The sequence below is a fragment of the Gopherus evgoodei genome, chromosome 14 (genome assembly GCF_007399415.2).
Source record: "Gopherus evgoodei ecotype Sinaloan lineage chromosome 14, rGopEvg1_v1.p, whole genome shotgun sequence".
NCBI classification, from domain to species: Eukaryota; Metazoa; Chordata; order Testudines; family Testudinidae; genus Gopherus; species Gopherus evgoodei.
In genome coordinates this window covers 24,746,874-24,770,893 of record NC_044335.1, presented here as the reverse complement: position 1 = coordinate 24,770,893, position 24,020 = coordinate 24,746,874, and the positions used below count along the sequence as shown (strand labels likewise).

General features: G+C 40.6%; 1 protein-coding gene across 6 annotated transcripts in view; it reads right to left on the bottom strand.

Annotated features, from left to right (window-relative positions):
- Window positions 1–24,020, bottom strand: part of PTPRT (protein tyrosine phosphatase receptor type T) — a 739,839-nt gene that overhangs the window by 72,937 nt on the left and 642,882 nt on the right. For 4 of the 6 annotated variants that reach the window (XM_030533365.1, XM_030533367.1, XM_030533369.1 and 1 more), the window contains exons 15-16: window positions 18,301–18,330; window positions 4,992–5,140 (exon numbers count right to left, since the gene is read on the bottom strand). In XM_030533365.1, the coding sequence (XP_030389225.1) occupies window positions 4,992–5,140; window positions 18,301–18,330 (179 nt within the window). The remainder of the gene's footprint in view (window positions 1–4,991; window positions 5,141–18,300; window positions 18,331–24,020) is intronic. The other 2 variants (XM_030533366.1, XM_030533368.1) reach the window with 2 other exon arrangements.

Sequence of the window (24,020 nt, the reverse complement as noted above, 5' to 3'; positions counted from 1 at the left end):
GAGCCCAAGAAATGAAGTTACGCCAAATGTACCTTTAGCTGAGGAGTGCGGCTATGTTCGGCTGAATCAGGTGGCACCACCTCGAATACAAACTTGCATTCAAAAAGCAAGTAAACACTTTGCTGCTGCGTGAAATGCCATGGCTGCTAAGGAAAATGCATCAGGATATGTTGCGACAATCCACTGTGATTTCTATGTAATGGCAAAAGAGTGTGGAGCACAGATGTGGTAGCGAAGGCACAGTTGGCTAAGTTACAGTGTTGTATCAGCAGCAAAGACTCCTGTGCACCTTATAGACTAACAGACGTTTCGGAGCGTGAGCTTTCGTGGGTGAATACCCACTTCGTCAGATGCACGTGTTGCAGAGTGTTGTATCAGTTTAATAGCTGACACGTCCAGTGGGTTACTATCCTGCCGTTGCATAGGGATGGATTTAATCTAACAAGACTTTTTTCTCTGGGATCAAAAGAATATTAAGGACCTGGTTTAAACTCACAAAAGCAAAAGCAAAGTTCAAGCAGACACTTGGGGCTAAAGGTAGGAGGAGAAAAGAGCAGAAGCACTTGCCCAGCTGTCTCCATCATTCTCCAAATCTGCAAAACCCCACATTTGAAGACACAGATGGGACAATTGCAAACCTAACTACCCATTTACATGCTCAGTTACTGGAACTGTGCATAGAAATGTTCCTCCCAGAGGCAGTAGGTGAAGGAACATATTGGTAAGTGAACCAGGGGCTGAGAAGCGCCATTTAAAGTGGGAGGGCCACATGGGGGAGGGTGGGTCCTGCCCTCAGGAGTGTGACATGGGGGGTGTCAGCTCTTGCCCTCAGGGTTGGTTGGGTGCTGTCCCCATGGCTTGGGAGTCCCCATCCCCGGGAAGGGGTCAGGTGTTGCCTCAGTTGTCTCTCCAGTTGCCTTGGAGAGCAAGACTGCCCTGCACTCACCTTACAGCAGCTCCTGTCTTGTGGAGCTGGCCTGTCTTCTCATTCTGGGCTATCAGCTGTTGCCTCAGTGTGCAGGTGAGGCCTCCCCCAACAATACCTTGCCTGTCTTACTCCTTCCTGTTGCTTGCTGCAAGATCACCTGCCTCCACCTGGGTTTTTGCAGGCCAAAAAATGGTTGAGTCCAAGCCAGGGCCCAGGTTGGTCTGGCTCCACAGTCTATGGGGTGGAAGATTTTGTATCCTCCTTGGCAAATTAAGTCCCCTACCTTCCATTTTGAACATACATTGTTGGGCAGGGCTTCTCTAAACAAGCTGGGTGGCTACCTACCATAAAGCATTAGTAGCCACTTCTGTTCGTGTTAGGCAAAAGAGGAAAAAAGAAAAATGTTTTCAGAGGGCATGAGAGAGGGGGTACAAAAGACTGCAGCTCTCAAACCTCAGACAATGTTTTGAAACCTATTTGTTATTGGAAAAATGGCAAAGTAATCCTATTTGTGCTGCTTCAAAATTAGCATGATTTAGTATAGGCTTCTACAGGTGTCTTTAAGTATTAACTTCTACTAAGCCAATTTATGAAAGGAGGATTTTTTTTCCTCATCCATGTTATCGGAGCCAGAACCATAAATTACCTACTTTAGCATGGGTACTCAACTACACAGGACACAATTTGCCTCTATCAACGAGCCAGGATGCCTCAGCATCCCAGACTTGGCAAAGAAGAATGTTGAGAGATTATGAACCCTTACTGATAATTATTTCTGATGGTCCGGAAAAAGATCCAGCTCAATATTTACATGGAACTGTGCCAAACAACTGGTATTGGCTAAACTTGCAATGATGTCAGACAAGTCAAGGACTCAGTGATTATAAGTGATAAAAATCTTTAGGAATGCTCTTTGCAAAATTAGTCACAGTGCATTCTCTATAGCCATTTCTACAGATAAATGATTCTGCAGCTTTAATTGTTTTTTTCAAAATACCCAAAAGTGATGAGACCATAGTACAGACTCAGTTCTTACTATATCTCATGCACCGGCCAGAAATAGGTTTTAATATTCACAATTGAGGGGAAAGCATTAAAAACTGGTAAATTTCCAATATTTATATACTATCCATTAGGGCTATCAAGTGATTAAAAAAATTAATCGTGATTAATTGTGCGATTAAAAATATTGATCCCGATTAAGTGCATTCATAGACTCTAGGACCGGAAGGGACCTCAAGAGGTCATCGAGTCCAGTCCCCTGCCCTCATGGCAGGACCAAATACTGTCTAGACCATCCCTGATAGACATTTGTTAAACAATAATAGAATGCTGTTTGCTTAAATATTTTTGAATGTTTTCTACATTTTCAAATACATTGATTTCAATTATAATACAGAATACTAAGTGTACTTTATAGTTTACAGTTATTTTTTATTACAAGTATTTGCACTGTAAAAAAACTCAAGAAATAGTATTTTTCCATTCACCTAATACAAGTCCTGTAGTGCCATCTCTTTATCATGAAACTTTAACTTACAAATGTAGAATTATGTACCAAAAAACCTGCATTCAAAAACAAAACAATGTGAAATTTAGAGTCTGCAAGTCCACTCAGTCCTACTTCTTGTTCAGCCAAATGCTCAGACAAAGAATTTTGTTTACATTTCAGGAGATAATGCTGCACGCTTCTTGTTTACAATGTCACCTGAATGTGAGAACAGGCATTCTCATGGCACTGTTGTAGTCAGGATGGCAAAATATTTACATGCCAGCTGTGCTAAAGATTCATATTCCCTTCATGCTTCAACCATCATTCCAGGAGACAAGCGTCCATGCTGATGACAGGTTCTGCTCGATAACAATCCAAAGCAAATGCAGACTGATGGATGTTCATTTTCATTATCTGAGTCAGATGCCACCAGCACAAGGTTGATTTTCATTTTTTGGTAGTTCGGGTTCTATAGTTCCCACATGCTCCACACCTTGTTCCTCTCAGATTTTGGAAGGCACTTCAGATTCTTAAAACTTAGGTTGAGTGCTGTAGCTATCTTTAGAAAGCTTACATTGGTACCTTCTTTACATTTTGTCAAATCTACAGTGAAAGTGTTCTTAAAATGAACATGTGCTGGGTCATCACCTGAGACTGCTATAACATGAAATATATGCTGAATGTGGGTAAGACAGAGCAGGGGATATAATATTCTCCCCTAAGGAGTTCAGTCACAAATTTAATTAACACATTATTTTTTTCATCTGCATGGAAGCATGTCCCCTGGAATGGTGGCCGAAGCATGAAGGGGCATACAAATGTTTAGCATATCTGGCACGTGAATATCTTTCAATGCCAGCTACAAAAGTGCCATGCAAATGCGTGATCTCACTTTCTGTGACATTGTAAATAAGAAGAGGGCAGCATTATTTCCTGTAAATGTAAACAAACTTGTTTGTCTTAGCAATTGGCTGAACAAGAAGTAGGACTGGGTGGATTTGTAGACTCCAAAGTTTTACATTATTTTGTTTTTGAGTGCAGTTATGTAACAAACAAAAAAAAATCTACATTTGTAAGTTGCACTTTCACAACAAAGAGACTTCACTATGGTACTTGTATGAGGTGAATGAGTGTGAGTGAAAATACTATTTCTTTTATTTATCGTTTTACAGTGCAAATTTTTGTAATTAAAATATACACTTTGATTTCAATTACAACACAGAATACAATATATATGAGAATGGAGAAACACATCCAAAATATTTAATAAATTTCAATTGGTATTCTATTGTTTAATAGTGTGATTAAAACTGCAATTAATCACAAATAATTTTTCTAATCACAATTAATTTTTGACTTAATTGAGTGAGTTAACTGCAATTAATTGGCAACCCTCCTATCCATCTTACTAAGATGACTACCACCAAGTTATACTCTCCCTGCCTGATTTACAAAGATGCTCAGCACCATCAGGACCCTTTGACTTCAATGTAAGATAGAGGTAGTCATCTTCTTTGAAAAATCAGGTCATATATCCAAGTGAATATTAGTATTGGAGAATCACTGCATTGCCAGTTTTGGAGTCTGAAGTCCTCTATTTATTGCAGATATATTGCAGACAGTGGCAGTGCAGGCAAATATGACCCACCTTGGAGAGACCACAGTTGAGGGTGGAAGAGGAATTCTCTCTTTAGCCTGTTCAGTCTGAGACTGCAAAAAAGAGTGTCAAGCCTAGATTTTTTGTTGTTGGTGGTAATATGGACACTTGTTCTGTAAGAACTAGAGGGAAACCACTAAAACATTCCACTTAAGGTTACTGAAGAATTATCTGACAGTTTCAGTGGCTGTTGGTACCCAAACTGGACCCTATTCAAACTAATAGGCCAAATGTCAAAGATTTTAAATGACATTCCTAACACACAACTTGAAAACTGATTTAAGAACAAGAGGTTTTGGATGTGCTATGGCTTCACCTGGAACTATTGCTTCGGAGAAGTGGTTGCTTATCATGCTTTGCATCTATATAGAGTTTTCCATCTAAATGGCTAGGCGTGGTTTACTAACATCAACTAACTAAAGTTTACTGCACCCTTCTGAGGAATGGAATGAGGAAAAGAGCAAAACGCAGACCTCCTTAGTCCCAACTCTCTTCCTTAACTTCAAGATCAGCCTTTCTCACATAACAATTTAGTGCAGCAAAAACTGTTTCACTCTAAGGTCTACTTGGGGATTTGATCTCAATATCCCAACCTGAGCAAGAATTATTCCACTAGACCAAACAGCCATTCCCCTTATCTATTGTGCGGTATAATTATTTAAACATCTCTTGTAAATTCTTTCAAGTCGATTTAGAGTCAGAGGGAGTCCTCTCCACCTGTCTGACATTTAACTTGGGGCAATCACAGAGAAATCTCAGATTGGAGTGTCAGACCTCTTTCTAGCAGCACTCCAGCCATTAACTGTACCCTTTTCATTTCTAATACTTACATCTTGTGCCCAAGGAAACAGATCCTTTTAAGGATCTACAGCTCTCAAAAAGGGAGGTATCCATTGCAAGCAAGTTAAACTTACTGAATCCATTAACATCTTGACAGGTGGAAGAAAAAGCTTCTTCATTGTGAACTGCACTGAGTTTGGTGGTGTTCTTGTCTGAAGTAGCAACGGGACCCATCTCTCTCTGAGTGCTGCTTTGAGTCTCCTTCTGCTTCTTCGCTAGTTTCCTTTAAGGTGTTTTGAAGAGGGGAGAAATCATGGTCAGTTTCTTTCATTAACAACAAAGCAAAAGAGAGAAATAATATCCTTTTTACCTTTTCTTCTTGGACTGACATACAGGACTCATTGCAAAAGGCAAGAAAGTGAAAGATTCTGCTTTAAAATAGCTGAAGGGAGTGTGATAAATGCAGAGACCTAAGCCTTTGAAACCACATACAACACATCCCCACAGTAAACACTAGCAAAGGAGAGACTGATCTTACTCAAACCAACAATGTAGTTACAAGGGCAATTTAATAAGGCCTCTGGAACCGATGTCAGTCATGCAAGGAAGAACAGAAGGCATCAAAATGGGGCAATGGTTTGTGCAGTTCCATATGGGGACAGGAGGTTGTCAGAATCCATGTTAGGTGGGCACCTAAATTCAGTTTGGAATTTCCCTTTGATTGTCCCCACTGAAAAGTGGGACGTAACATGAAGTCCACATTAGTGTCTAATAGGAAGAGGAGTTTCTTTGTGCACCCAGGTAGGAGGAAAAGAACCTGTACTGGACTTAAGTACTTACCTGAAATGGTCTCAGGACAAGACAGACATTAAAGACTGTGACCTGTGAGAGGTAGAAGCCATTTTAAAGATCACTATCTCCAGCTACGTCTATGCTACCATAGTATCTGTATCTTTTCTGAGTCCAAGGAGATGACAAAGCCAACGGCACAAAGCGAACTAGCGCCAGCTCTGAACACTCAGTGACAAACCTATAAGAACATAAGAATGGCCCTACTGGGTCAGACCAAAAGTTCATCTTGTCCAGTATCCTGTCTTCCGACAGTGGTCAGTGCCAGCTATCCCAGAGGGAATGAACAGAATGGGTAATCATCAAGTGATCCATCCCTTGTTGGTCATTCCTAGCTTCTTGCAAACAGGATAGGGACACCATTTCGGCCCATCCTGGCTAATAGCCATTGATTAACCTATACTCCATGACTTAATCTAGTTCTTTTTTGAACCCTGTTATGGTCTCGGCCTTCACAACATCCTCTGGCAAGGAGTTGCACAGGTTGACTGTGCGTTGTGTGAAGAAAAACTTCCTTTTATTTGTTTTAAACCTGCTGCCTATTAATTTCATTTGGAGACCCCTAGTTCTTGTGTTATGAGAAGTAGTAAACAACACTTCCTTAACTACTTTCTCTACACCAGTCATGATTTTATAGACCTCAATAATATCTCTCTTTAGCTGTCTCTTTTCCAAGATGAAAAGTGCCAGGCTTATTAAGGTGAAGGACCTTGTTGAAAGCTTTCTGAAAATCTAAGTACACTATATCCACTGGATCCCCTTGGTCCACATGCTTGTTGACCCCCTCAAAGAATTCTAGTAGATTGGTGAGGCATGATTTCCCTTTACTAAAACCAAGTTGACTCTTCTCAACAAATTATGTTCATCTATATGTCTGACAATATTGTTGTTTATTATAGTTTCAACCAGTTTGCCCGGTACTGAAGTCAGGCTTACATGCCTGTAATTGCTGGGATCACCTCTGGAACCCTTTGTAAAAATTGGCATCACGTTAGCTATCCTCCAGTCATCTGGTAGAGAAGCTGATTTAAATGATAGGTTACAGACGACAGTTAGTAGCTCTGCAATTTCACATTTGAGTTCCTTCAGAACTCTTGGGTGAATACCATCTGGTCCTGGTGACTTATTGCTGTTTAATTTATCAATTTGTTCCAAAATCTCCTCTAATGATACCTGGGGCAGTTCCTCAGATCTGTCACTTAAAAAGAATGGCTCAGGTTTGCAAATCTCCCTCACATCCTCAGCCATGAAGACCAATTCAAAGAATTCATTTAGTTTCTCTGTAATGGCCCTATCGTCCTTGAATGCTCCTCTATCACCTCGATCATCTAGTGACCCCCTGGCTGTTTAGCAGGCTTCCTGCTTCTGATGGACTTGGAAGAAAATTAGCTATTACTTTTTGAGTCTTTGGCTAGCTGTTCCTCAAATTCTTTTTTGGCCTTCCTAATTGTATCTTTACACTTCATTTGCCAGTGTTTATGCTCCTTTCTATTTTCCTCACTAGGATTTAACTTCCACTTTTTAAAGGATGCCTTTTTGCCTCGCACTGCTTCTTCTACTTTGTTGTTTAGCCACAGTGGCTCTTTTTTGGTTCTCTTACTATGTTTTTTTAATTTGGGGTATAGATTTCAGTTGAGCCTCTATTATGGTGTCTTTAAAAAGTTTCCACACAGCTTGCAAAGATTTCACTTTTGGCACGATACCCTGTAATTTTTGTTTAACTAACCTCCTCATTTTTGTGTAGTTCCCTTTTCTGAAATTAAATGATACAGTGTTGGGCCACTATGGTGTTTTTCATGCCATAGGGATATTACATTTAATTATATTATGGTCACTATTACCAAGAACCCATGAACACAAGGTCCCTCTCTTGCTCTCACATCTAACAATAAGAAAATGAAGAGAAGGAGGGAGAAGGAAGAAAGCTACCAGCTAAGCTTCCACTGACATTTGCCTGTTTTATGCTTCATTCATATCAGAGAGTAAAACTATTTAAAAATGAATACATGACATTCTACAACTAGCAGCTTCAAAAGATGCACTACAAATCCCTAGCACCCGCAAAGAACTTTGCTTGCATGGGCTCCATAGATAAGCAAATAAAACAAAATAAAAGAGAGAAAGAAAGATTACCATAAGTAGGGGCTTTAGTGTTCTTTTTTCCCCTACAGAAGAAATCCAAACAACTAAATTATTGTGTGAAGAGGTTTTTCTTCACTAAACTGATTTCCTTATGGTAAAAAGGTGCCTGACTAATTTCTCTCCCCTGGACCCTCTTTTTGACTAACTAAACATTCAGTTGACTTTTAGAACCATATCTTCTGCTACATGTTTTAATTAGCTGTGTTTACGTCACAGGGAATAAAGTCTGAGTGGCATTTTCTGCACTAAGGGATCACAAATGCTCAAGACTCTCTCATGAGTCTATGCTGTGTAGGCCAGTTAATACATTCATGTGCAGGGAGAGGATAAGAGTGACACTAAACTTAGATCTGTGTGAAACTATAACCCTCATGACATCTGTCATGGTTAATGCAAACTTTTGAATAAATTTTGGATTGTGAAATTCAGGCCAGTGCCTTGGATTTTTTGTAATTATTCACCTGGCGTACAATCAAAACAACAAACCATTGGCAATGTTGGTTGTAGTGAAAAACTTCAATTTGACCCTTGTAACTCTTTCAGTACAATAAAATAATCAAGATGTGGGGGTTTTATTTACAGACTTTCCCCCCAGTTGAGGTCTAGTTTTAGACAAAGAGCATCGCTCCCTCTCCGCCAGACAGAAATATATTTTTCATTCTTTAAATGTGTACATCACATAATCATTTGTTCCACTTTTGCTCAATCATAGAATAATGCAATTTAGTATGTTCTTATGCTACACAATGGAAAACTGTGTCTGTCTTCCTCCAGTGGTTGGAGCATGTCAAAGACTTTTCTACTACGGCTACAAACAAATACGTGCTCCTTTAGCTCAGGCAGTAGAAAATCAGCCTTTTACATTTAGAGGTCCTGGGCTCAAACTTTAACGATATGCCCGGTTGGGTCATCTGCACAGTGGCAAAGCATTTACTGCAATAAGGCCTCACAGCACCTGTGTGATGTATACAGCTTCATTTTACAGAAGTGAGAAACTGAGGCACAGAGGCTGCATGACTTGCCCAACATCATTCAACAAGCCATTGGCAGAACCAGAACAGCCCAGGTAGCCTATCTTCTCAGCTCTATCAAACTCTTAAAATAAAGTCTCTCACTTACACTCTACAGTAACTTGACAAATAGTATTACAGTGCTCTGTTATGAGGAAGCTCATATTTTGATAATGAATGAAATTAAAAGCTGTGCCTATTGTGATATATGGCAATGCTAACACACAGCTGGATTTACTAACTGTAGTATGTGGGCATGTGAACCCTCTGTTTTGGTATATCATTTTACCCTATATTCTGCTATACTCTGTCTGCAGCAACATCAACCTTATGATTTATTAACCCTGGGATGGAATTACGTTAATCCTTTTGATTTGCTAATAATAGTGCATGGCTATGAGAGTTGTTTGGCAACAGGAACTATGATTTCCCACTGGGAAACATTAATCCCAAATACATAAATCTTTAATAACAAGCACTTTGGACTGCTGGGGCGAACCATTACCAATTCCCATTATTGAAGCTTAAAAATGGTGAGTCAATAAGGGCAAGAATTCCTTATTAATTCCAGATTAAATTATTCCTGGCAATAACTGCCTAGAAGTCCCACTGCTAGATGTCTTTTGAGACAGGCCAATAAGCTACAAAGAGTTGGAACCGGCAAACTCATTTTCCTTTTCAGCGAATGAACAATAGTGTTTCTGAACGGTCTGTGCACAATGGAAACCAGGGTCCCAAAGGAATGCTGACAGAAGCCCTATGTAAAGCACTTCTACACTGTCGTGCAGGAAACACAGAGGGCCCTAAAACACTGGCTTGAGCAGTTAAAAGGAAAGGATGGCATATATTTAATGTTCCCAACGTAGCTCAAGTCACAGAAGCAGAACAAGCAAATGGCAACCTCTCCTCGTAGGAAGCACAGAGGTGGTTTAGCTAAAGATGCGGTAAATTAGGGTACAAGTGTATTGGCAGAACCGTGGTGGGGAAGTTGCACAAAATTTGACAGCTTAAAAATGATGAGTCAACAAGGGCAAGAATTCCTTAGTAATTGTGGTGTATTGCTCATACCAGGGGGTCACAGGTGCTCCCTCCCCCACCCATCAAGAGCACAAAAATTCACAGAGCAAATGAAGAGAGGGGAAGGAGAGAGAGATGTTCTCTTTTGAGGATTTTGGAGTTAAGCTTTCGAGGGGCTTCTTGCTACCTTCCCTTCTTCCTTGGTTGTGTGTCTGGACAGAATAGCAGCTCAGGAATAGACCTAGTCAGTCCTCACTATTATCGCAATTAGAACAATAGAATCATATAGGGTTAGAGGGGCCTGCAAGAGCCATCTAGGCTAACCCTCTGCCAAGATGCAGGATTTGTTGTGTCTAAACCATCCAAGACAGATGGCTACCCAGCCTCTTTTTGAAAACCTCCAGTGAAAGAGCTTCCATGACTTCCCAATGCAATTTGTTCTATTGTCCCACTGTTCTTAGAGTTAGGAAGTTTTCCCTGAGATTTAATCTAAATCTGCTCTGCTGTAGCTTGAACTCATTGCCTCTTCTCCTGCCCTCTGTGGCAAGAGAAAACAATTTTCTCCATTTTTATGGCAGGATTTCAAATATTTTAGGACTGCTGTCATGCCCTCCATTAATCTCCTCTTTTCCAAAATAAGCATACCCAGTTCTTCAGCCTTTACTCATATGGCTGGCATTTCATCTCTTTGATAATCTTTGTCATTCACCTCTGGATCCTTTCCATTTTTCTACATCCTTTTTATACAATGGTGACCAAAATTGGACACAGTACTCTGGCTGAGGACTATCCAGGACCTCCCGTGACTTACAAGCTATCCCTCTATTAATGCAACACAAAATTGCATTCCCCCCCTCCGACAGCATTGCATTGTTGACTCATGTGGAGGATGTAATCCACCACAGCTCCAAGATCCTTCTCAGCAGTGCTGCCGCCAAGCCAGTTATCCCCCATTCTGTATTTGTTCATTTGGTTTTCCTTCTCAAAGTGTAGCACCTTACATTTGTCTCTGTTGAATTTCATTCTGATGTCTATAGCTCAATTCTCCAAATTCTCAAGATCCTTTTCAGTGTTAGCTCTATCCTCCAAAATCAATGAATAAAAGAATTACAAAACATCAAATGATTTTAGCACAAGCTAAAGTGTGAGGGATGTAACTGAACCAACAGCTGGGTAGTGGCTTATCTGCCAATATGTCGAGATGTCTTTGCAACGGTAAAAGTGTTTATCTGAAAATGCTCTGATTCTAAATACAGAGCTCTTGAAATGATCTCCCTGAATCACTGACAGGTCCTATCAGTGACAAAGTGCCTGCTCTCCTCACTGACCAGCTTCCCATACACAGAACTGCTGGAACATCCAGATGAAATGCTATCAGCACATTAGTGTCAATCATGGGTGGACTGCGGGCTGTTGAGAATGTGTAACCAGCATCAAACTGCACAGTCTGTCACTAGGCATTGAGAAAAAGCTTTTTGTCTCATGCATTATGCAGTTGAAAAAGGGAAAAAAAATAACTGGACAGATACTTGGAGGAAAAGACTGATACAATCAACATGTGATGAAGTGATTGAAATGTCAAAGTGTCAATAAGAAGGAATTAATGGCTGCTTTACTTTTAAGTGCAAAGGAAAGGTGCCAAGAAGAAAACAAGAATTCACAAAGGCAGTTTATCAGGCTGCTCTTTAAGGTTCAGGAGAGAGGAGTTGTTTAAAAATATGGGGCAAAGCATATGTGTGTGCACTGTACATGATGGGGAGGTGAGACAGGAAGAGTGCTCAAAGGTGGACCTACCAGGCAGAATGAAATTATCTGCCCTGAACAAAATGGATGGACAGTGGGGACGGTCCAACTGGTTACAGTAAACCGAGAACTTCCCTGTTAGTCTTGATCCAGACTCACATTGAACTTTGAGATTTGAAAAGTGGGGTTAGTTTGGTTTTCCCATTGTTCTGAGCTTCTGGTGGGGATTAGAAGTGCAAATGCTGAAATACTACAGGACAATTTTTGTCACAGGATTTCCAGCTTAAAAGCCAGATCATGGAAGTAGAGGTACACTTTGCTTATTACCATGAGTAACCCCACTGAAGTCAAGCACCATGCCCAGTGATCAGTGTTTGTGGGATCTAATTCCAGTTTTGCAGAGCTTTGTGAGGAGGCATGCCCTTGCCTTATTAAGGAGAAAGCTAACAAGCTCTTCTGGTCTTAGCTAACACACACCAGACACAACTGCAGGGCTTGCTCTGCCTGGAGAGAAGAAACTTAAAAAAAGAGAGCCTGCCAGAGGAAGGGGTAGCAACCAGGCAAAAACTGTTGTTCTTCCAAGACAACTAGTTGCAAGGTGGGATCAGTGAAGAGAGAGTCAGTCATGGACTCTGCTGTCCCAGAGACTGCCAAACCAGGCACAGAATGGAGGTTACAAAAAAGGAGGTGTAGAGTTCTAAAGATGGACTCCAACCCTGATTAGGACACTAAAAGGCCTACAGATAAGACAAGCCCCAAAGGGGTGACCAAGAGAATGCCCAAGAGTCTGAGCGCCTTCTTTTTCCTTAGATCCTCCCTGACCTCGAGGAAAGAGAAAGATTTTTGTTTTGTTTGGAGAGACTTAGATATACCCTGAGCAGCGGTAGGACTCTGCAAGAACCAGAGAAGGGAAGCAACGCAAACTGTGGTCTCAAGGGGCCACCACCTACCACAAGCCTCAAACCCTCTTCTAAGTTTTTGCTGCAATTTTGCATGGAGGATTATTTATGCACCTTAAAGGTGGAGTCTTCTTACAAGAACAGCACTTGTACATGTAAATAGAAGCCTAGTTTACATGATTTGCACTCAATATCTAACTACTCAATCTGTGCACACAAATCCAGGACACTCAGCCCTCTCTCCACCAGAAAAAAAAAACACACCTTCTAAAAAATAAATTACCTCCCAAATGCCTATGTGTAAAAAATTGGAGATTAGAAATTTAAAAGTCCCAAAATCTAATAGACAACACATCAAAAGGTCACATCATGTGAATTAAACTTAGATATTTGTGTGCACTACACTGTAAGCGGGACATACATCATTTATTGCAGTAGTTACACAAATGCAGTTACTAAATTATAAATATTTACAAAAAAAAATTATGGTATTGACCCAGGGCCTAAATCGAGTCTAGGACTTTATTGTATAAGGTGCTGTAGAAACACAGAATAGAGATAATACCTGCTCTGGAATATACATAGAAGTTGTTCTTGTATATGCAGTATTCTTCAGTTACTCACTTTTGGGGGACCTACATTACTCAAAGCTCATTTAGTCCTTACTCAGGCAAAACTCCCACTTGTTCATAAATTCTCCAGAGTAGGGACTGTCATTATTATGTGTCTGCACAGTGTCCATACAGTGTAGTGCCTACCACAGTGGGCCTCAATTCCAATGTTGGCTTTAGGTGCTACCACAATATAAATGTGAAATAATACTACTGGGAATTTGCCTGAGTAAAGACTGAACAAAAACTGAAGGCCCAGTTCTCCCTCCCTTACTCATACGATAAACTGTTACTCAACTACTCAACATGAGGAAGGGTGGCAGAATGTAGCCCTATGTCAGAAGGATCTCAGGGTTTAGCTCTTTTTAAAAAATACGATCTCTAGTCATTTGCAAATGCTGCATCAGATTCTTGGCCAAATTTGCTAATGACTTCATTAGTCACTGGGCTCCCTGAAAGTATTTACAAACAGAACAGAATCCACTTTATAAAACAGTCAAGCGCATGAGCAATATTGGAAAGAACAAAATGCTGGTGTAAAAACAACATCCCACAAACATGCAATAAATAAAACAGGGCACCTGTTGACTGGGAAAACATTTTATTTACCCTTATTAGGATGGCATAATCATGACCCTGGTCTTCCTGAAACTAAAGGGAAATAAGTTTACTCTCTGAAGACTCTGATCCTGCAGTTTGGCCTGTGCAGGTAGATCCTTGCATCCATGGAGATAAATGTGAGCATGTGTTATAGACAAGTACATGCAAAAATGCAGTTGTTTTAATTCTTTTCACGTGCCCCACAGAAGTTGGAAATAAATTCTGCACATAAACACTGTTATTTTCAAAACTGTTGGTAAAAATGTATCCTAACGCCTTCAGTGGAATCACTACTTGAAATAAAAAAAAATGAAAACCACTTCTAGCTCAATTACTGCAACTGTTACCCTACATATGCAATTACAACGTGAGTTTAAAGTGCTCAGCCCCGAGCAGAAGGTGCCTGGCACTTTTTCTGGATCAGGAGTAAAAGAAAGCTACTTATCTGCTGCTGAGTTTCTCTTTAACTGTAGAAAACATCATAGTACACTATCTGGGTGATATTATCAACTGCATCCACCTAGCACAAGAAATACTTCCCATCTCATATGACATCACTGCCAATCAAATTTCACCCTGCAGCTCTTCTCTAGGTAACACACTACACTACAGTCACTGGAAAGAAGACACAACAAAATCAACATCTTTATTCTTTTCACTAGTTTGAGTATAAATAAAACCTTTATAAAAGTTCATGCAGTGAAAACTACTGTATGATGAATAAATGATTAAAGCGGGTGCCTGGTTTTAAATACAAAACCTACATCAATGCAATATTAAGACTGTTTAGCTAAAACAGTAGAAAGTAAAGATATGAAAAATGTAGGGCTTCTATTGCATGCAATGTTAACTAAGCCACATGGCACCCCTTAGGTATGTTATGGGTATATATTCAAAACAAACAGCACAACAGTACATTGTATATTTAACAAGACCAAAAAAAACAACAACACTACATATATGCAGTGTGACAGAGCTAGCAATGCTATAAGAACCTTGAGACAAATTCTTCTAATGTATACTGACATAAATCCAGAGTAACTCCTTTGAAATATTGCATGGATCACGCGGGTAGCAATGATGTATTCAGTGATTCAATCATCAAGAAGGCAGGAGTTCACAATCCTTTATCTTTCCCTTCCCCTAATGAAAAGGTGAGAACATGTTAATACTATTTTATGTCCATTCATCTCAAAGCATCTGCAATAACTAACTATTTGACAGAAGGGAAAATTGAGATACAGAAAAAGTAAGTGAATCTTCCAAGATCACCCAGAGTAGCAGAATGTGGAACAGACCCAGATCTCCTGCTTAGCGGCCTCTGTTTAATCACCAGTTCAGGTGGCTCTCCTTTAGAACAACAGAGTATCCCACTCAGCTTGTTCTGTCTGGTCTTTCAATGAGCTGTTGCCATACAAAAATCCTAGTTTACCATAAGGTGCCCAGTTTAACACAGAGTCAGCACTCAACAGATAAGAAGTAATAATGTTCAGGTGCATAAAGAAAGAATGCGTCATTTCTGACTCTCCTTATTGTTACTCTTTCCTCCCAGCTCACTAGGACCCTATTCCATGACATGCAAAGCTCCTCCTGAAAAGGAATGAGTACCTTCAACTATCATTGGCTTCAATGGGAATTGAGGGCATTTGGCCACCTTGCAGAATCAGGTTCTTTAGCTGTTGATTGCAAGAAGATCTGTTAGAATCCAAGGCCAGAGACTGGCCTTTAATAGCTATTGCAACACTTATGGCCCAATTCTGCAAAAGCTCACAGTAAGTATCAGTTCTTCAGTGACTTCAGTGCGACTACACTGGTGAGGAAGTACTACCCAGCATGAGGTGGGCTGTGGATTCAGGCTCTTAGTGAAAAGAAACTTCAGGCAAGTAGCTGAGGAAGGGTTAAAACAATGATTTAAAAGAAAAAGAAAAGAATTATTCCAAGAGGCAAAAAGGTGAATTCAAGAAACGGAAACCACAAATAATGTATTTTTCTGAAACCCAGTCAATGCAGTTGAATTTAAGGATCTGTCAGCAGATTTATTTGAAAACCTGTTTTTCAGGAGTGATAACTCATCCAATTCAAATTTGCTTCAGGGTTAAAACTTGGCACACAAGGTCTTGAATAGGAACCAGTTTTATTAAAAAAAAATTGTTGTTGTTTGTTTTCTCTAAACTATTTTCTTCGTAAGCAGTCCAAGAGGAAAAATAGTCAGTCAAATGAAGTGCAGTCCTTTCAGGCAGTCCTTGTCCACCTGGAGCCCATAGCTATTCCTCCAAAGACTTGCTTTCATGCTTTTGGATAATTTGTCAAAAAGAAAAATTAAAATGTACCACAACAATTGTATTCACTTTAAAAAGGAGCTATGGATTTCCATGAGAAATGTGCATATATGTGGCACCAAGATATTCCACAGCATTTTACTGGAAGAAAGATGATCCCCAGGGCTTAACTCTGGTTTACTGGAGTCTGGAAGGTGCTATCAGTACAACAGCTTCTATATCCAGGGAAGTGAGTTTAGGGTTATCCAGTAGTGGGACCATTATTTGGAACCCACACAACTCCACTACAGCGGCACAGAATATTGGCAATGAAACCCTGAAACAGGTGAAACGTGGTCAGTTTGGGATCCAGATATGAAATTCATACTAAATTTGTCAAAACGTGTTGTGATTTGTAAGAGGCTGGGCTCAGTATTGTGCAAACCCTGGTTGATTTATGATGCTGTTCAGTACCCATGCAAAACTCACCCATTCGCGTGTCTTTAACTTGAAATCTAAACCAGGTTTAACAACTGTATGAGCCTTGAGGCACAGAAAGCACTGCCTTTTTCTATAAAGTATCCTCCAAGCCCTTTGCACAGTTCAAATAATGATGGTGATTAACAACAAGACCACCTTGTTTTGGCCAAGTTTCATTTTGAACCAAAAGTGAAATTCAGGGGATTTGAAGCCCCCAAAAGGGAGCCTAATACATAGCTGTCTATGCTGACTTGATAGTCTATGATGCTTCAAGCCATTCCTACTGTTCTAAGATTTGAGTTGTGGATGAGAGAAGCCTAACTTTTCTCCCCACCTCCTGTGTGCCACACTGTCAACCATACATTAATATGTGAGGTTTAATCCTCAGATGTCATCAAGCTCTGTTTGGTGGAGCTGAAAATTGAGGGTGCAGGGGCAGGGCCTAAGCTACCTTTGCAGTTTCCTGATGCCTGTTTCTGCCCTTGCTGCAAGTTAGGGCAACCTTGAGGTTGCTCTAAATTGTGCCAGCTACCATGGGCCCAAGGGGCTGTTCCAGCAGCTGTGCTTGATACTTCCCCTGTTTCTGAACACATCCCTGATATGATTTCTGAATATGTAAAACTCAGTTTATGAAATGGGCAAATTTCTGTCATATGTAGTCTGGAGTAAGAGGGTACAGGTCTCATTGAAGGCCATGGGCCAAATCCATAGGCAGTGGTGTCTGTTGATCACAAATTGGGTATAAATAGGTGAAAGCAGCAAAATAGTGCAACCTGTGCTTTTCTGACATTCTAAAGGTATGCTAAGTGAGTAACTTACCCGGTGAAAAGGAGAGGCTGTAGCAAAGACTAAAACTAGCTGGAAGTTGTAAGATAAAGCAGCCCCAATCCCACTTTAAGCAGCCCCCCATGCCCATAATTCTTAATGCTTTGGATCAAATTCTATTCTCAGTTACACCTGTGTGCATCTGAATTAGCTCTAGAGTCCTTTTTCTTACTCTGGATTTACACCTAAATATCCAAGAGCAGAATTTAGCCCCTGAGGGTCAAATTCAGCTCATGTATCAAAGAAACTAACTCTCACTGAAGTCGAAGAAGGCAAATAGTTTTTGCAAGTGAGACTCCTTTGATATACCCAATAACTGCCACACAGGCATTTCCTGGATGTGTGGCATGTGTGCATGAACCATCTTCACTAGCATAAACAACTGACTTCAATGTGCACTGTAGTCGCTGGGGCTGAGCAGCAGGCTTGGATCAAATATCTGAACCATGTAAAGATCAAATGATCTAGACTGGAAATCAGCATGTTACAGGTCTGGCCTAAGATTGGAATATTTGCTGGTTTAAAGTCTGACCCTGATACCCTAAATCGGAAATGTAAACAAAGACAAGGGGAGGCCCCCTTGGAAATTGATTATATTTTGAAGTAGTTTGTCCCCAAGACAAAGCAATTCCAGCCAACAGTTCTTAGAAGTGAATTTCGAAGAATCTGGATACAGAGGACTGAACTATCAAAACGGAGGCAATGTAGGTCTCTCCACTTGCACACCTGCATTTAGAGCATTGCAATTGTAAACTGACATTTCTGTGCACACACTTACTTGTTCTGAAGAGATGTGTGTAAGTACAATGCGTGAAACAATGAAAAAATAGTATGAAAATGAAGAAATAAAAATGCAGGCTATCTGAAGAACAAAGATCAGTGAAATGGTAAAAAAAAAACAACAACCACCCAACTGAAAAAGGAGAAAACCACATAAACACCCCACCCTACCCCCAGTACCACTATAATGAGCATGCTCAAGAAAAGTCATCTCCAGCTAGGTACTTACAAGTAATAGGAGTAGGAATATGCATTTCTTCTAAACATTGATGGGCAGTCAGATGAAGAAAATGTCCAAAAGGGGGGAAGAAGAAAAAAAAACCATAATTAGACTTATATGAAATCTTCTTTATTTGAAAAGTACACAGTATTTCAGTGCCATCGCTTCTATTGAGTTACTTGCTTCTTTTCCCAAGTTTTTCCTGAGAAACAGCATGGCCCACTGGATAGCATGCTGGATTTGGGGTCAGGAGATTTGGGCTCTGTTCCCAGTTCTGCTGCTGACTTGCTGTGTCCCCTTGGACAACTCAATGCATCTTTCTGTGACTCAATTTCCTCATCTGAAAAATGTGGATGAAGATACTTACCTATCTCTGTAAAGTACTTTGAGATCTTTGGATGAAAAGCATTTTATAAAAGCTAAATATAGACTCATAGACTCTAGGACTGGAAGGGACCTCAAGAGGTCATCGAGTCCAGTCCCCTGCCCTCATGGCAGGACCAAATACTGTCTAGACCATCCCTGATAGACATTTATCTAACCTACTCTTAAATATCTCCAGCGATGGAGATTCCACAACTTCCCTAGGCAATCTGTTCCAGTGTTTAACTACCCTGACAGTTAGGAACTTTTTCCTAATGTCCTACCTAAATCTCCCTTGCTGCAGTTTAAGCCCATTGCTTCTTGTTCTATCATTGGAGGCTAAGGTGAACAAGTTTTCTCCCTCCTCCTGATGACACCCTTTTAGATACCTGAAAACTGCTATCATGTCCCCTCTCAGTCTTCTCTTTTCCAAACTAAACAAACCCAATTCCTTCAGCCTTCCTTCATAAGTCATGTTCTCAAGACCTTTAATCATTCTTGTTGCTCTTCTCTGGACCCTCTCATATATTATATGAAATAGAATGAGATGAGTAAATATTGTGCATCTTTTCGATATCTATATGTCTGAATAAACAAAGCATTGAATAATCAAGTCTCATGAAACTCTAAATTGCTTATTGATTAAGGTAGCACAAAAGGATGGTGGGTAGATAGTTACTCAATGTTCTATGTCACTAATTAACCATGGATAATTGCTAAGGATTTCCTATTACAAATTCTCCATGACAGGCGTCAGTAGATTTTGATACATTGCATCACAAGGAAATGTGTTATGGCAAACACATATAGCTTAGTGCATGGGGTTTTCTGGGGAAGCAAAGAGCTTCTTATCATAGGTTACGCCACAAGATATGGCACAATGTACTGCAACACAAAGTACTGTACAGCATCTTGACAAACATCACAGGCGACAAGCTGAGTCACAACAGAAAAGGAGGGATGAAAGAACACAAACTTCAACTTACTCTACAACTTTACCTTTGTTGTTTCGGCCACTACCCATCCTGGCACAGACTTTCCAAATGTAGACATGTGACATTAAAGTACAATTGTATGTTTAATCTGCACATGCAATTACCATGGCTTCACATGGAAACCTAGTAGATGGGTATATACATGGTTAATTTGTCACATTTGCATACACAATTACCCATTTTGTGTATGCAGTCACAGTAATTGGTGCTCAGAGATTGGGCATACCATCACACATGCATTTGGTATTCCTTTTCTTGTTGCAAATATGATCTGCTTCATTTTCTCACTCATGTACAATTTGCTGCCTACAAAGAGATTTCCTCAGGGGAAGTACAGCTAATTACAGATGTGCAAAATTATTACATCGAAACTACATGTTTTGCCTCATAATGGATCTTGTTAAAAACTTAAAATGCAGGCCAGAATCCCAAAGGTTCCCAAACCTTTCGAGTGACTCTGGAATGCATAGCTAAGCACATCTGGCCTCATTTAGGAAATCACATGAAATTCAGGGTTCCACGTGATTTTGACAATGTAGCCATTTTCACTGAGTTTCATTATGAGATTCTGAGTTCATTTGAACCTAACCTCAAAGAGAACCTTGAGAATTATCAGACACAAACGTGATTTGTTGGGGAAAAGTCAGCATGGCTTTCGAAATGGGAAGTCATGCGTCACCAAGTTATTAGAATTATTTGAGGATGTCAACAAGCATACGAATAAGGGTGACCAAGCTGATACATTGTACTTGGATTTTTAGAAAGCATTTGAGAAGGTCGCTTAGCAAGGGCTCTTGAGGAAACTAAGCAGTCATGGGATAACAGGGAAGGTTTTGTTTAAAAGATACAGTAAAGTAGAAAAGTTTGCAGATGATACAAAATTATTCAAGATAGTTAAGTCCAAAGCTGACTATGAAGAGTTATGGGAGATCTCACAAAACTGGGTGACTGGACAACAAAATGTCAGATGAAATTCGAGATTGATAAATGCAAAGTAATGCACACTGAAAAAAATAATCCCAACTACACATATATAATGAAGGGATCTAAATTAGCTGTTACCATTCAAGAAAGAGTTTTGGGAGTCACCGTGGATAGTTCTCTAAAAACTTCAGCTCAGTGGGAAGCAGCAATCAAAAATGCTACCTGAATGGTAGGAACTATTAGGAAAGGGAAGGAAAATAGGACTGAAAATATCACAATACCACTACATTAATCCATGGTGTGCCCACACCTTGAATACTGTGTTCTGTTCTGGTTGCCTCATCTCTAGGGCCCTACCAATTTCATGATTGTGAAAAATGTGTCACGGTCCATGAAATAAGCCCTTCCCTATGAAATCTGATCACCCCCTTGCTGCTATGAGCACCCCAGTCAGGGGGCTCCTAGCTGCAAGTCCCAGCTGAGCTGGGGAGAGGAGAGGCCTTGTCCTTCCCCTGCACCCTCGCTCTCAGGGGGAGATCAGACCCACTTCCCAGTGCCTCCCCCGCTGCAGAAAGCTCCAGCCTCCAAGGTTTCTGCAGCTGGAGGAGATTTTTGGAGGTGGGTCTGATATCCCCCTGCTCCTGGGAGTGCCCAGGCTAGGGAGGCTCCTAGCTGTGAGCCCCTGCTGGACTGGGAGAGGACAGGACTTGTCCTTCCCTTGCATGGCAGCTGGGGCGGGGTGGTGGTGAGATCAGATCCACTTCTGGGTTGGGACCTCCAGGGTTAGAACACTGAAATTTCAGATGTAAACAGCTGAAAATGTGAAATTGGCCAATTTAAAAACCCTCTGCCCATCAAATTGATCAAAATGGCCCGTGAATTTGGTAGGGCCCTACCCATCTCTGAAAGGATGTAGTGAACTGGAAAAAGTTCAGAGAAGGGCAACAAAGATAATCAAGGGTATGGAACGATTTAAAAAAAAGAGTAAAAAGATTAGCGTTGTTCAGTTTAGAAGAGAGATTACTAAAGGGAATATGATAGAAGTCTATAAAATCATGAATAATGTGGAAAAAGTGAATAGAGAAGGTTTATTTACCCTTTGCCACAATATAAATCCCAGGGGTCACCCAATGAAATTAATAGGCAGCAGGTTTAATACAAATAAGAGGAAATACTTTTTCATATAACGCACAACTAACCTGTGGAACGTGTTGCCGTGAGATGTTGTGATGGATAAAAGTAGAACTGGCTTCACCAAGATTGTTAGAGATACAACCCCTGCTCCGGGCAACTCCAAACCTCTGACTGCCAGAAGCCAGGAGGGGAAGACAGAGATGGATCACTCCATAATTGCCCTGTTCTGTAAACTCCCCTTGAAGCTCTGGGCCATTGTCAGAGACAGGATACTGGGCAAGATGGATCATTAGTCTGACCCAGTATGACCATTATGTTCTTATGCGGAGAGATCTGGGAAGTGAGAACCCATGTAGATGAAAGCCAAAAGCAATATTCCAAAAACTCAAGTGCACAGTGATTTTCACAGTGTTGCCAACTCTAGTGATTTTAATTGTGATTCTTGCAATATTTTGTGTTTTTCTTGAAGTCCCAGCTTCTGAAGTTGTGTGATTTCATGAGAATTGCATCTTTCATTAAAAGAAAGTAGAAGTTTCCAGACCTGAAGGTTGTGGGACAAACCAGAAGGCAGAATTTTTCTTTTAAAAGGCCCATTAGTTTTAAGCCCACCTAATGATTTTTGAGGGCTTGATTAATTATTTTTGCATGCTTGGGGCTGGCTACGTTCCACACAACTCTAGGACTCCCAAACTCTCTTTTCTTTTAATATCATCACAGTGACTCTCTAAAAGCCAGGGTTTAGGAAAGGTGGAGAATAACTTAAAGTTCCCCTTAAAGATTAAAACTTAAAGATTACAAAAAAGCATTGGAATCTAAGGAGGTGCCTTTCGTTTTTATTCATGTGCAGAAGTTTCTCCATATGTCATTTGCTCAGTCTCTTCTTCTTACCTACTGAGGATGTAACCACAATTATTTTCTGTAAAGCCCAATCTAATGCAGTCAAGGATTTTCTTTTAAACATCCAGTACAGCTGACCTCTTAACTACCTAAATCCAGTCATTGAAACATGGTGACTAACTTGAACTGGGTTTTGGGGCTTTTTGCAATGCTAAATCCCTGCTTCCGACTGCAGAACATCTGGCTCCAGAGATGGAGGTGGAAGGAGTCAGGTCAGACTTTTAGTTATGCTGTTTGACTGGCCTAACCATTTGATAGTGAAAGTCAGACAGCTGAAACAGAGCATATCCCATAGTCTGTGTTTCTTAGGGACTAGATATAGCCATATTTACCATCTCTATATAGGTAATATCACACACACAGAGAGAGAGAGAGAGAGAGAGAGAGAGAGAGAGAGAGAGAGAGAGAGAGAGAGAATGGTGCTTCCTGTCTCTTGCTCCTAGTCTCAGCCTTCTTGGCCAGCTTCCTGTCTCTTGCTCCTAGTCTCAGCCTTCTTGGCCAGCCACTCCCAATCTCTTCCACCCCAATTCCCAGTCCATTTTCCTCCTAGTGGCAGCTAGCATTCCCATCTTCTCCCCCTCCCAACTCGCGTCCCGGTTTCTTGTTTCAATCTGTTCCCCACCCTGAGTGGTCCATCTCCTGTCCCATCTGCATTCAAATCAGAGAAATTTCTCTTCCATGCTGCCTGAATTAAGCATGGGGGGAAGGGGCATTTAGAGCTCAGGAAAGATAGCAGCACTGCTTTCAGTTCTGGTGCAGTAGCTCAGAGCAGTAATTGAAAGGACAGTTCTGCTCATCCAGACTGGAGCATGCTCAGTGTGGATGGAATTTTTAAACTGCAAAGCCCTAGAAAATCTCTGCTAAGCATGGGTAAAATGATTTTCCAAGGAATTATAACTTGGCCAAATTTGTGTGGATTTTCACGGGGACGTCAAGCATAGGGATGCTAGACATTTTCAAAAAAAGGGTCACCACAATTTAACATTGGCAAAACAACATATTTTCCCCCTATAATCCTTGGAAATGGCTATACCATTTTGTCTTAAATTTTCCCAAAAAATTCAGCCTGAGGCAGACAGCTGACATGGAAAATTTCAGCCACATGGTTAAAGTTTGGCAAAGTTATAAGCAACTGGAAACAGGGTCTTATAAAGGGAAGTTTCAGGCAATCTTAATAATAGGCACTGCTACCAGCCTCACCTATAATAGACACAGAATGTCTTTCTTAAACATCGATACAGAAGGGGAGGTGGGTGTTTCACCACTGAATGTACAAATACCCATTGAGCAGCTCCTTCCCATGACCCAAGTCTTTGTCACATTGTAACAGGCAGTTGGGTTTTAATTAATTAGTTTCAGATTTCAACCTTAATCCAGAATACAGAGCTAATTTTCTTAAAAGGAACTAATTCCAGA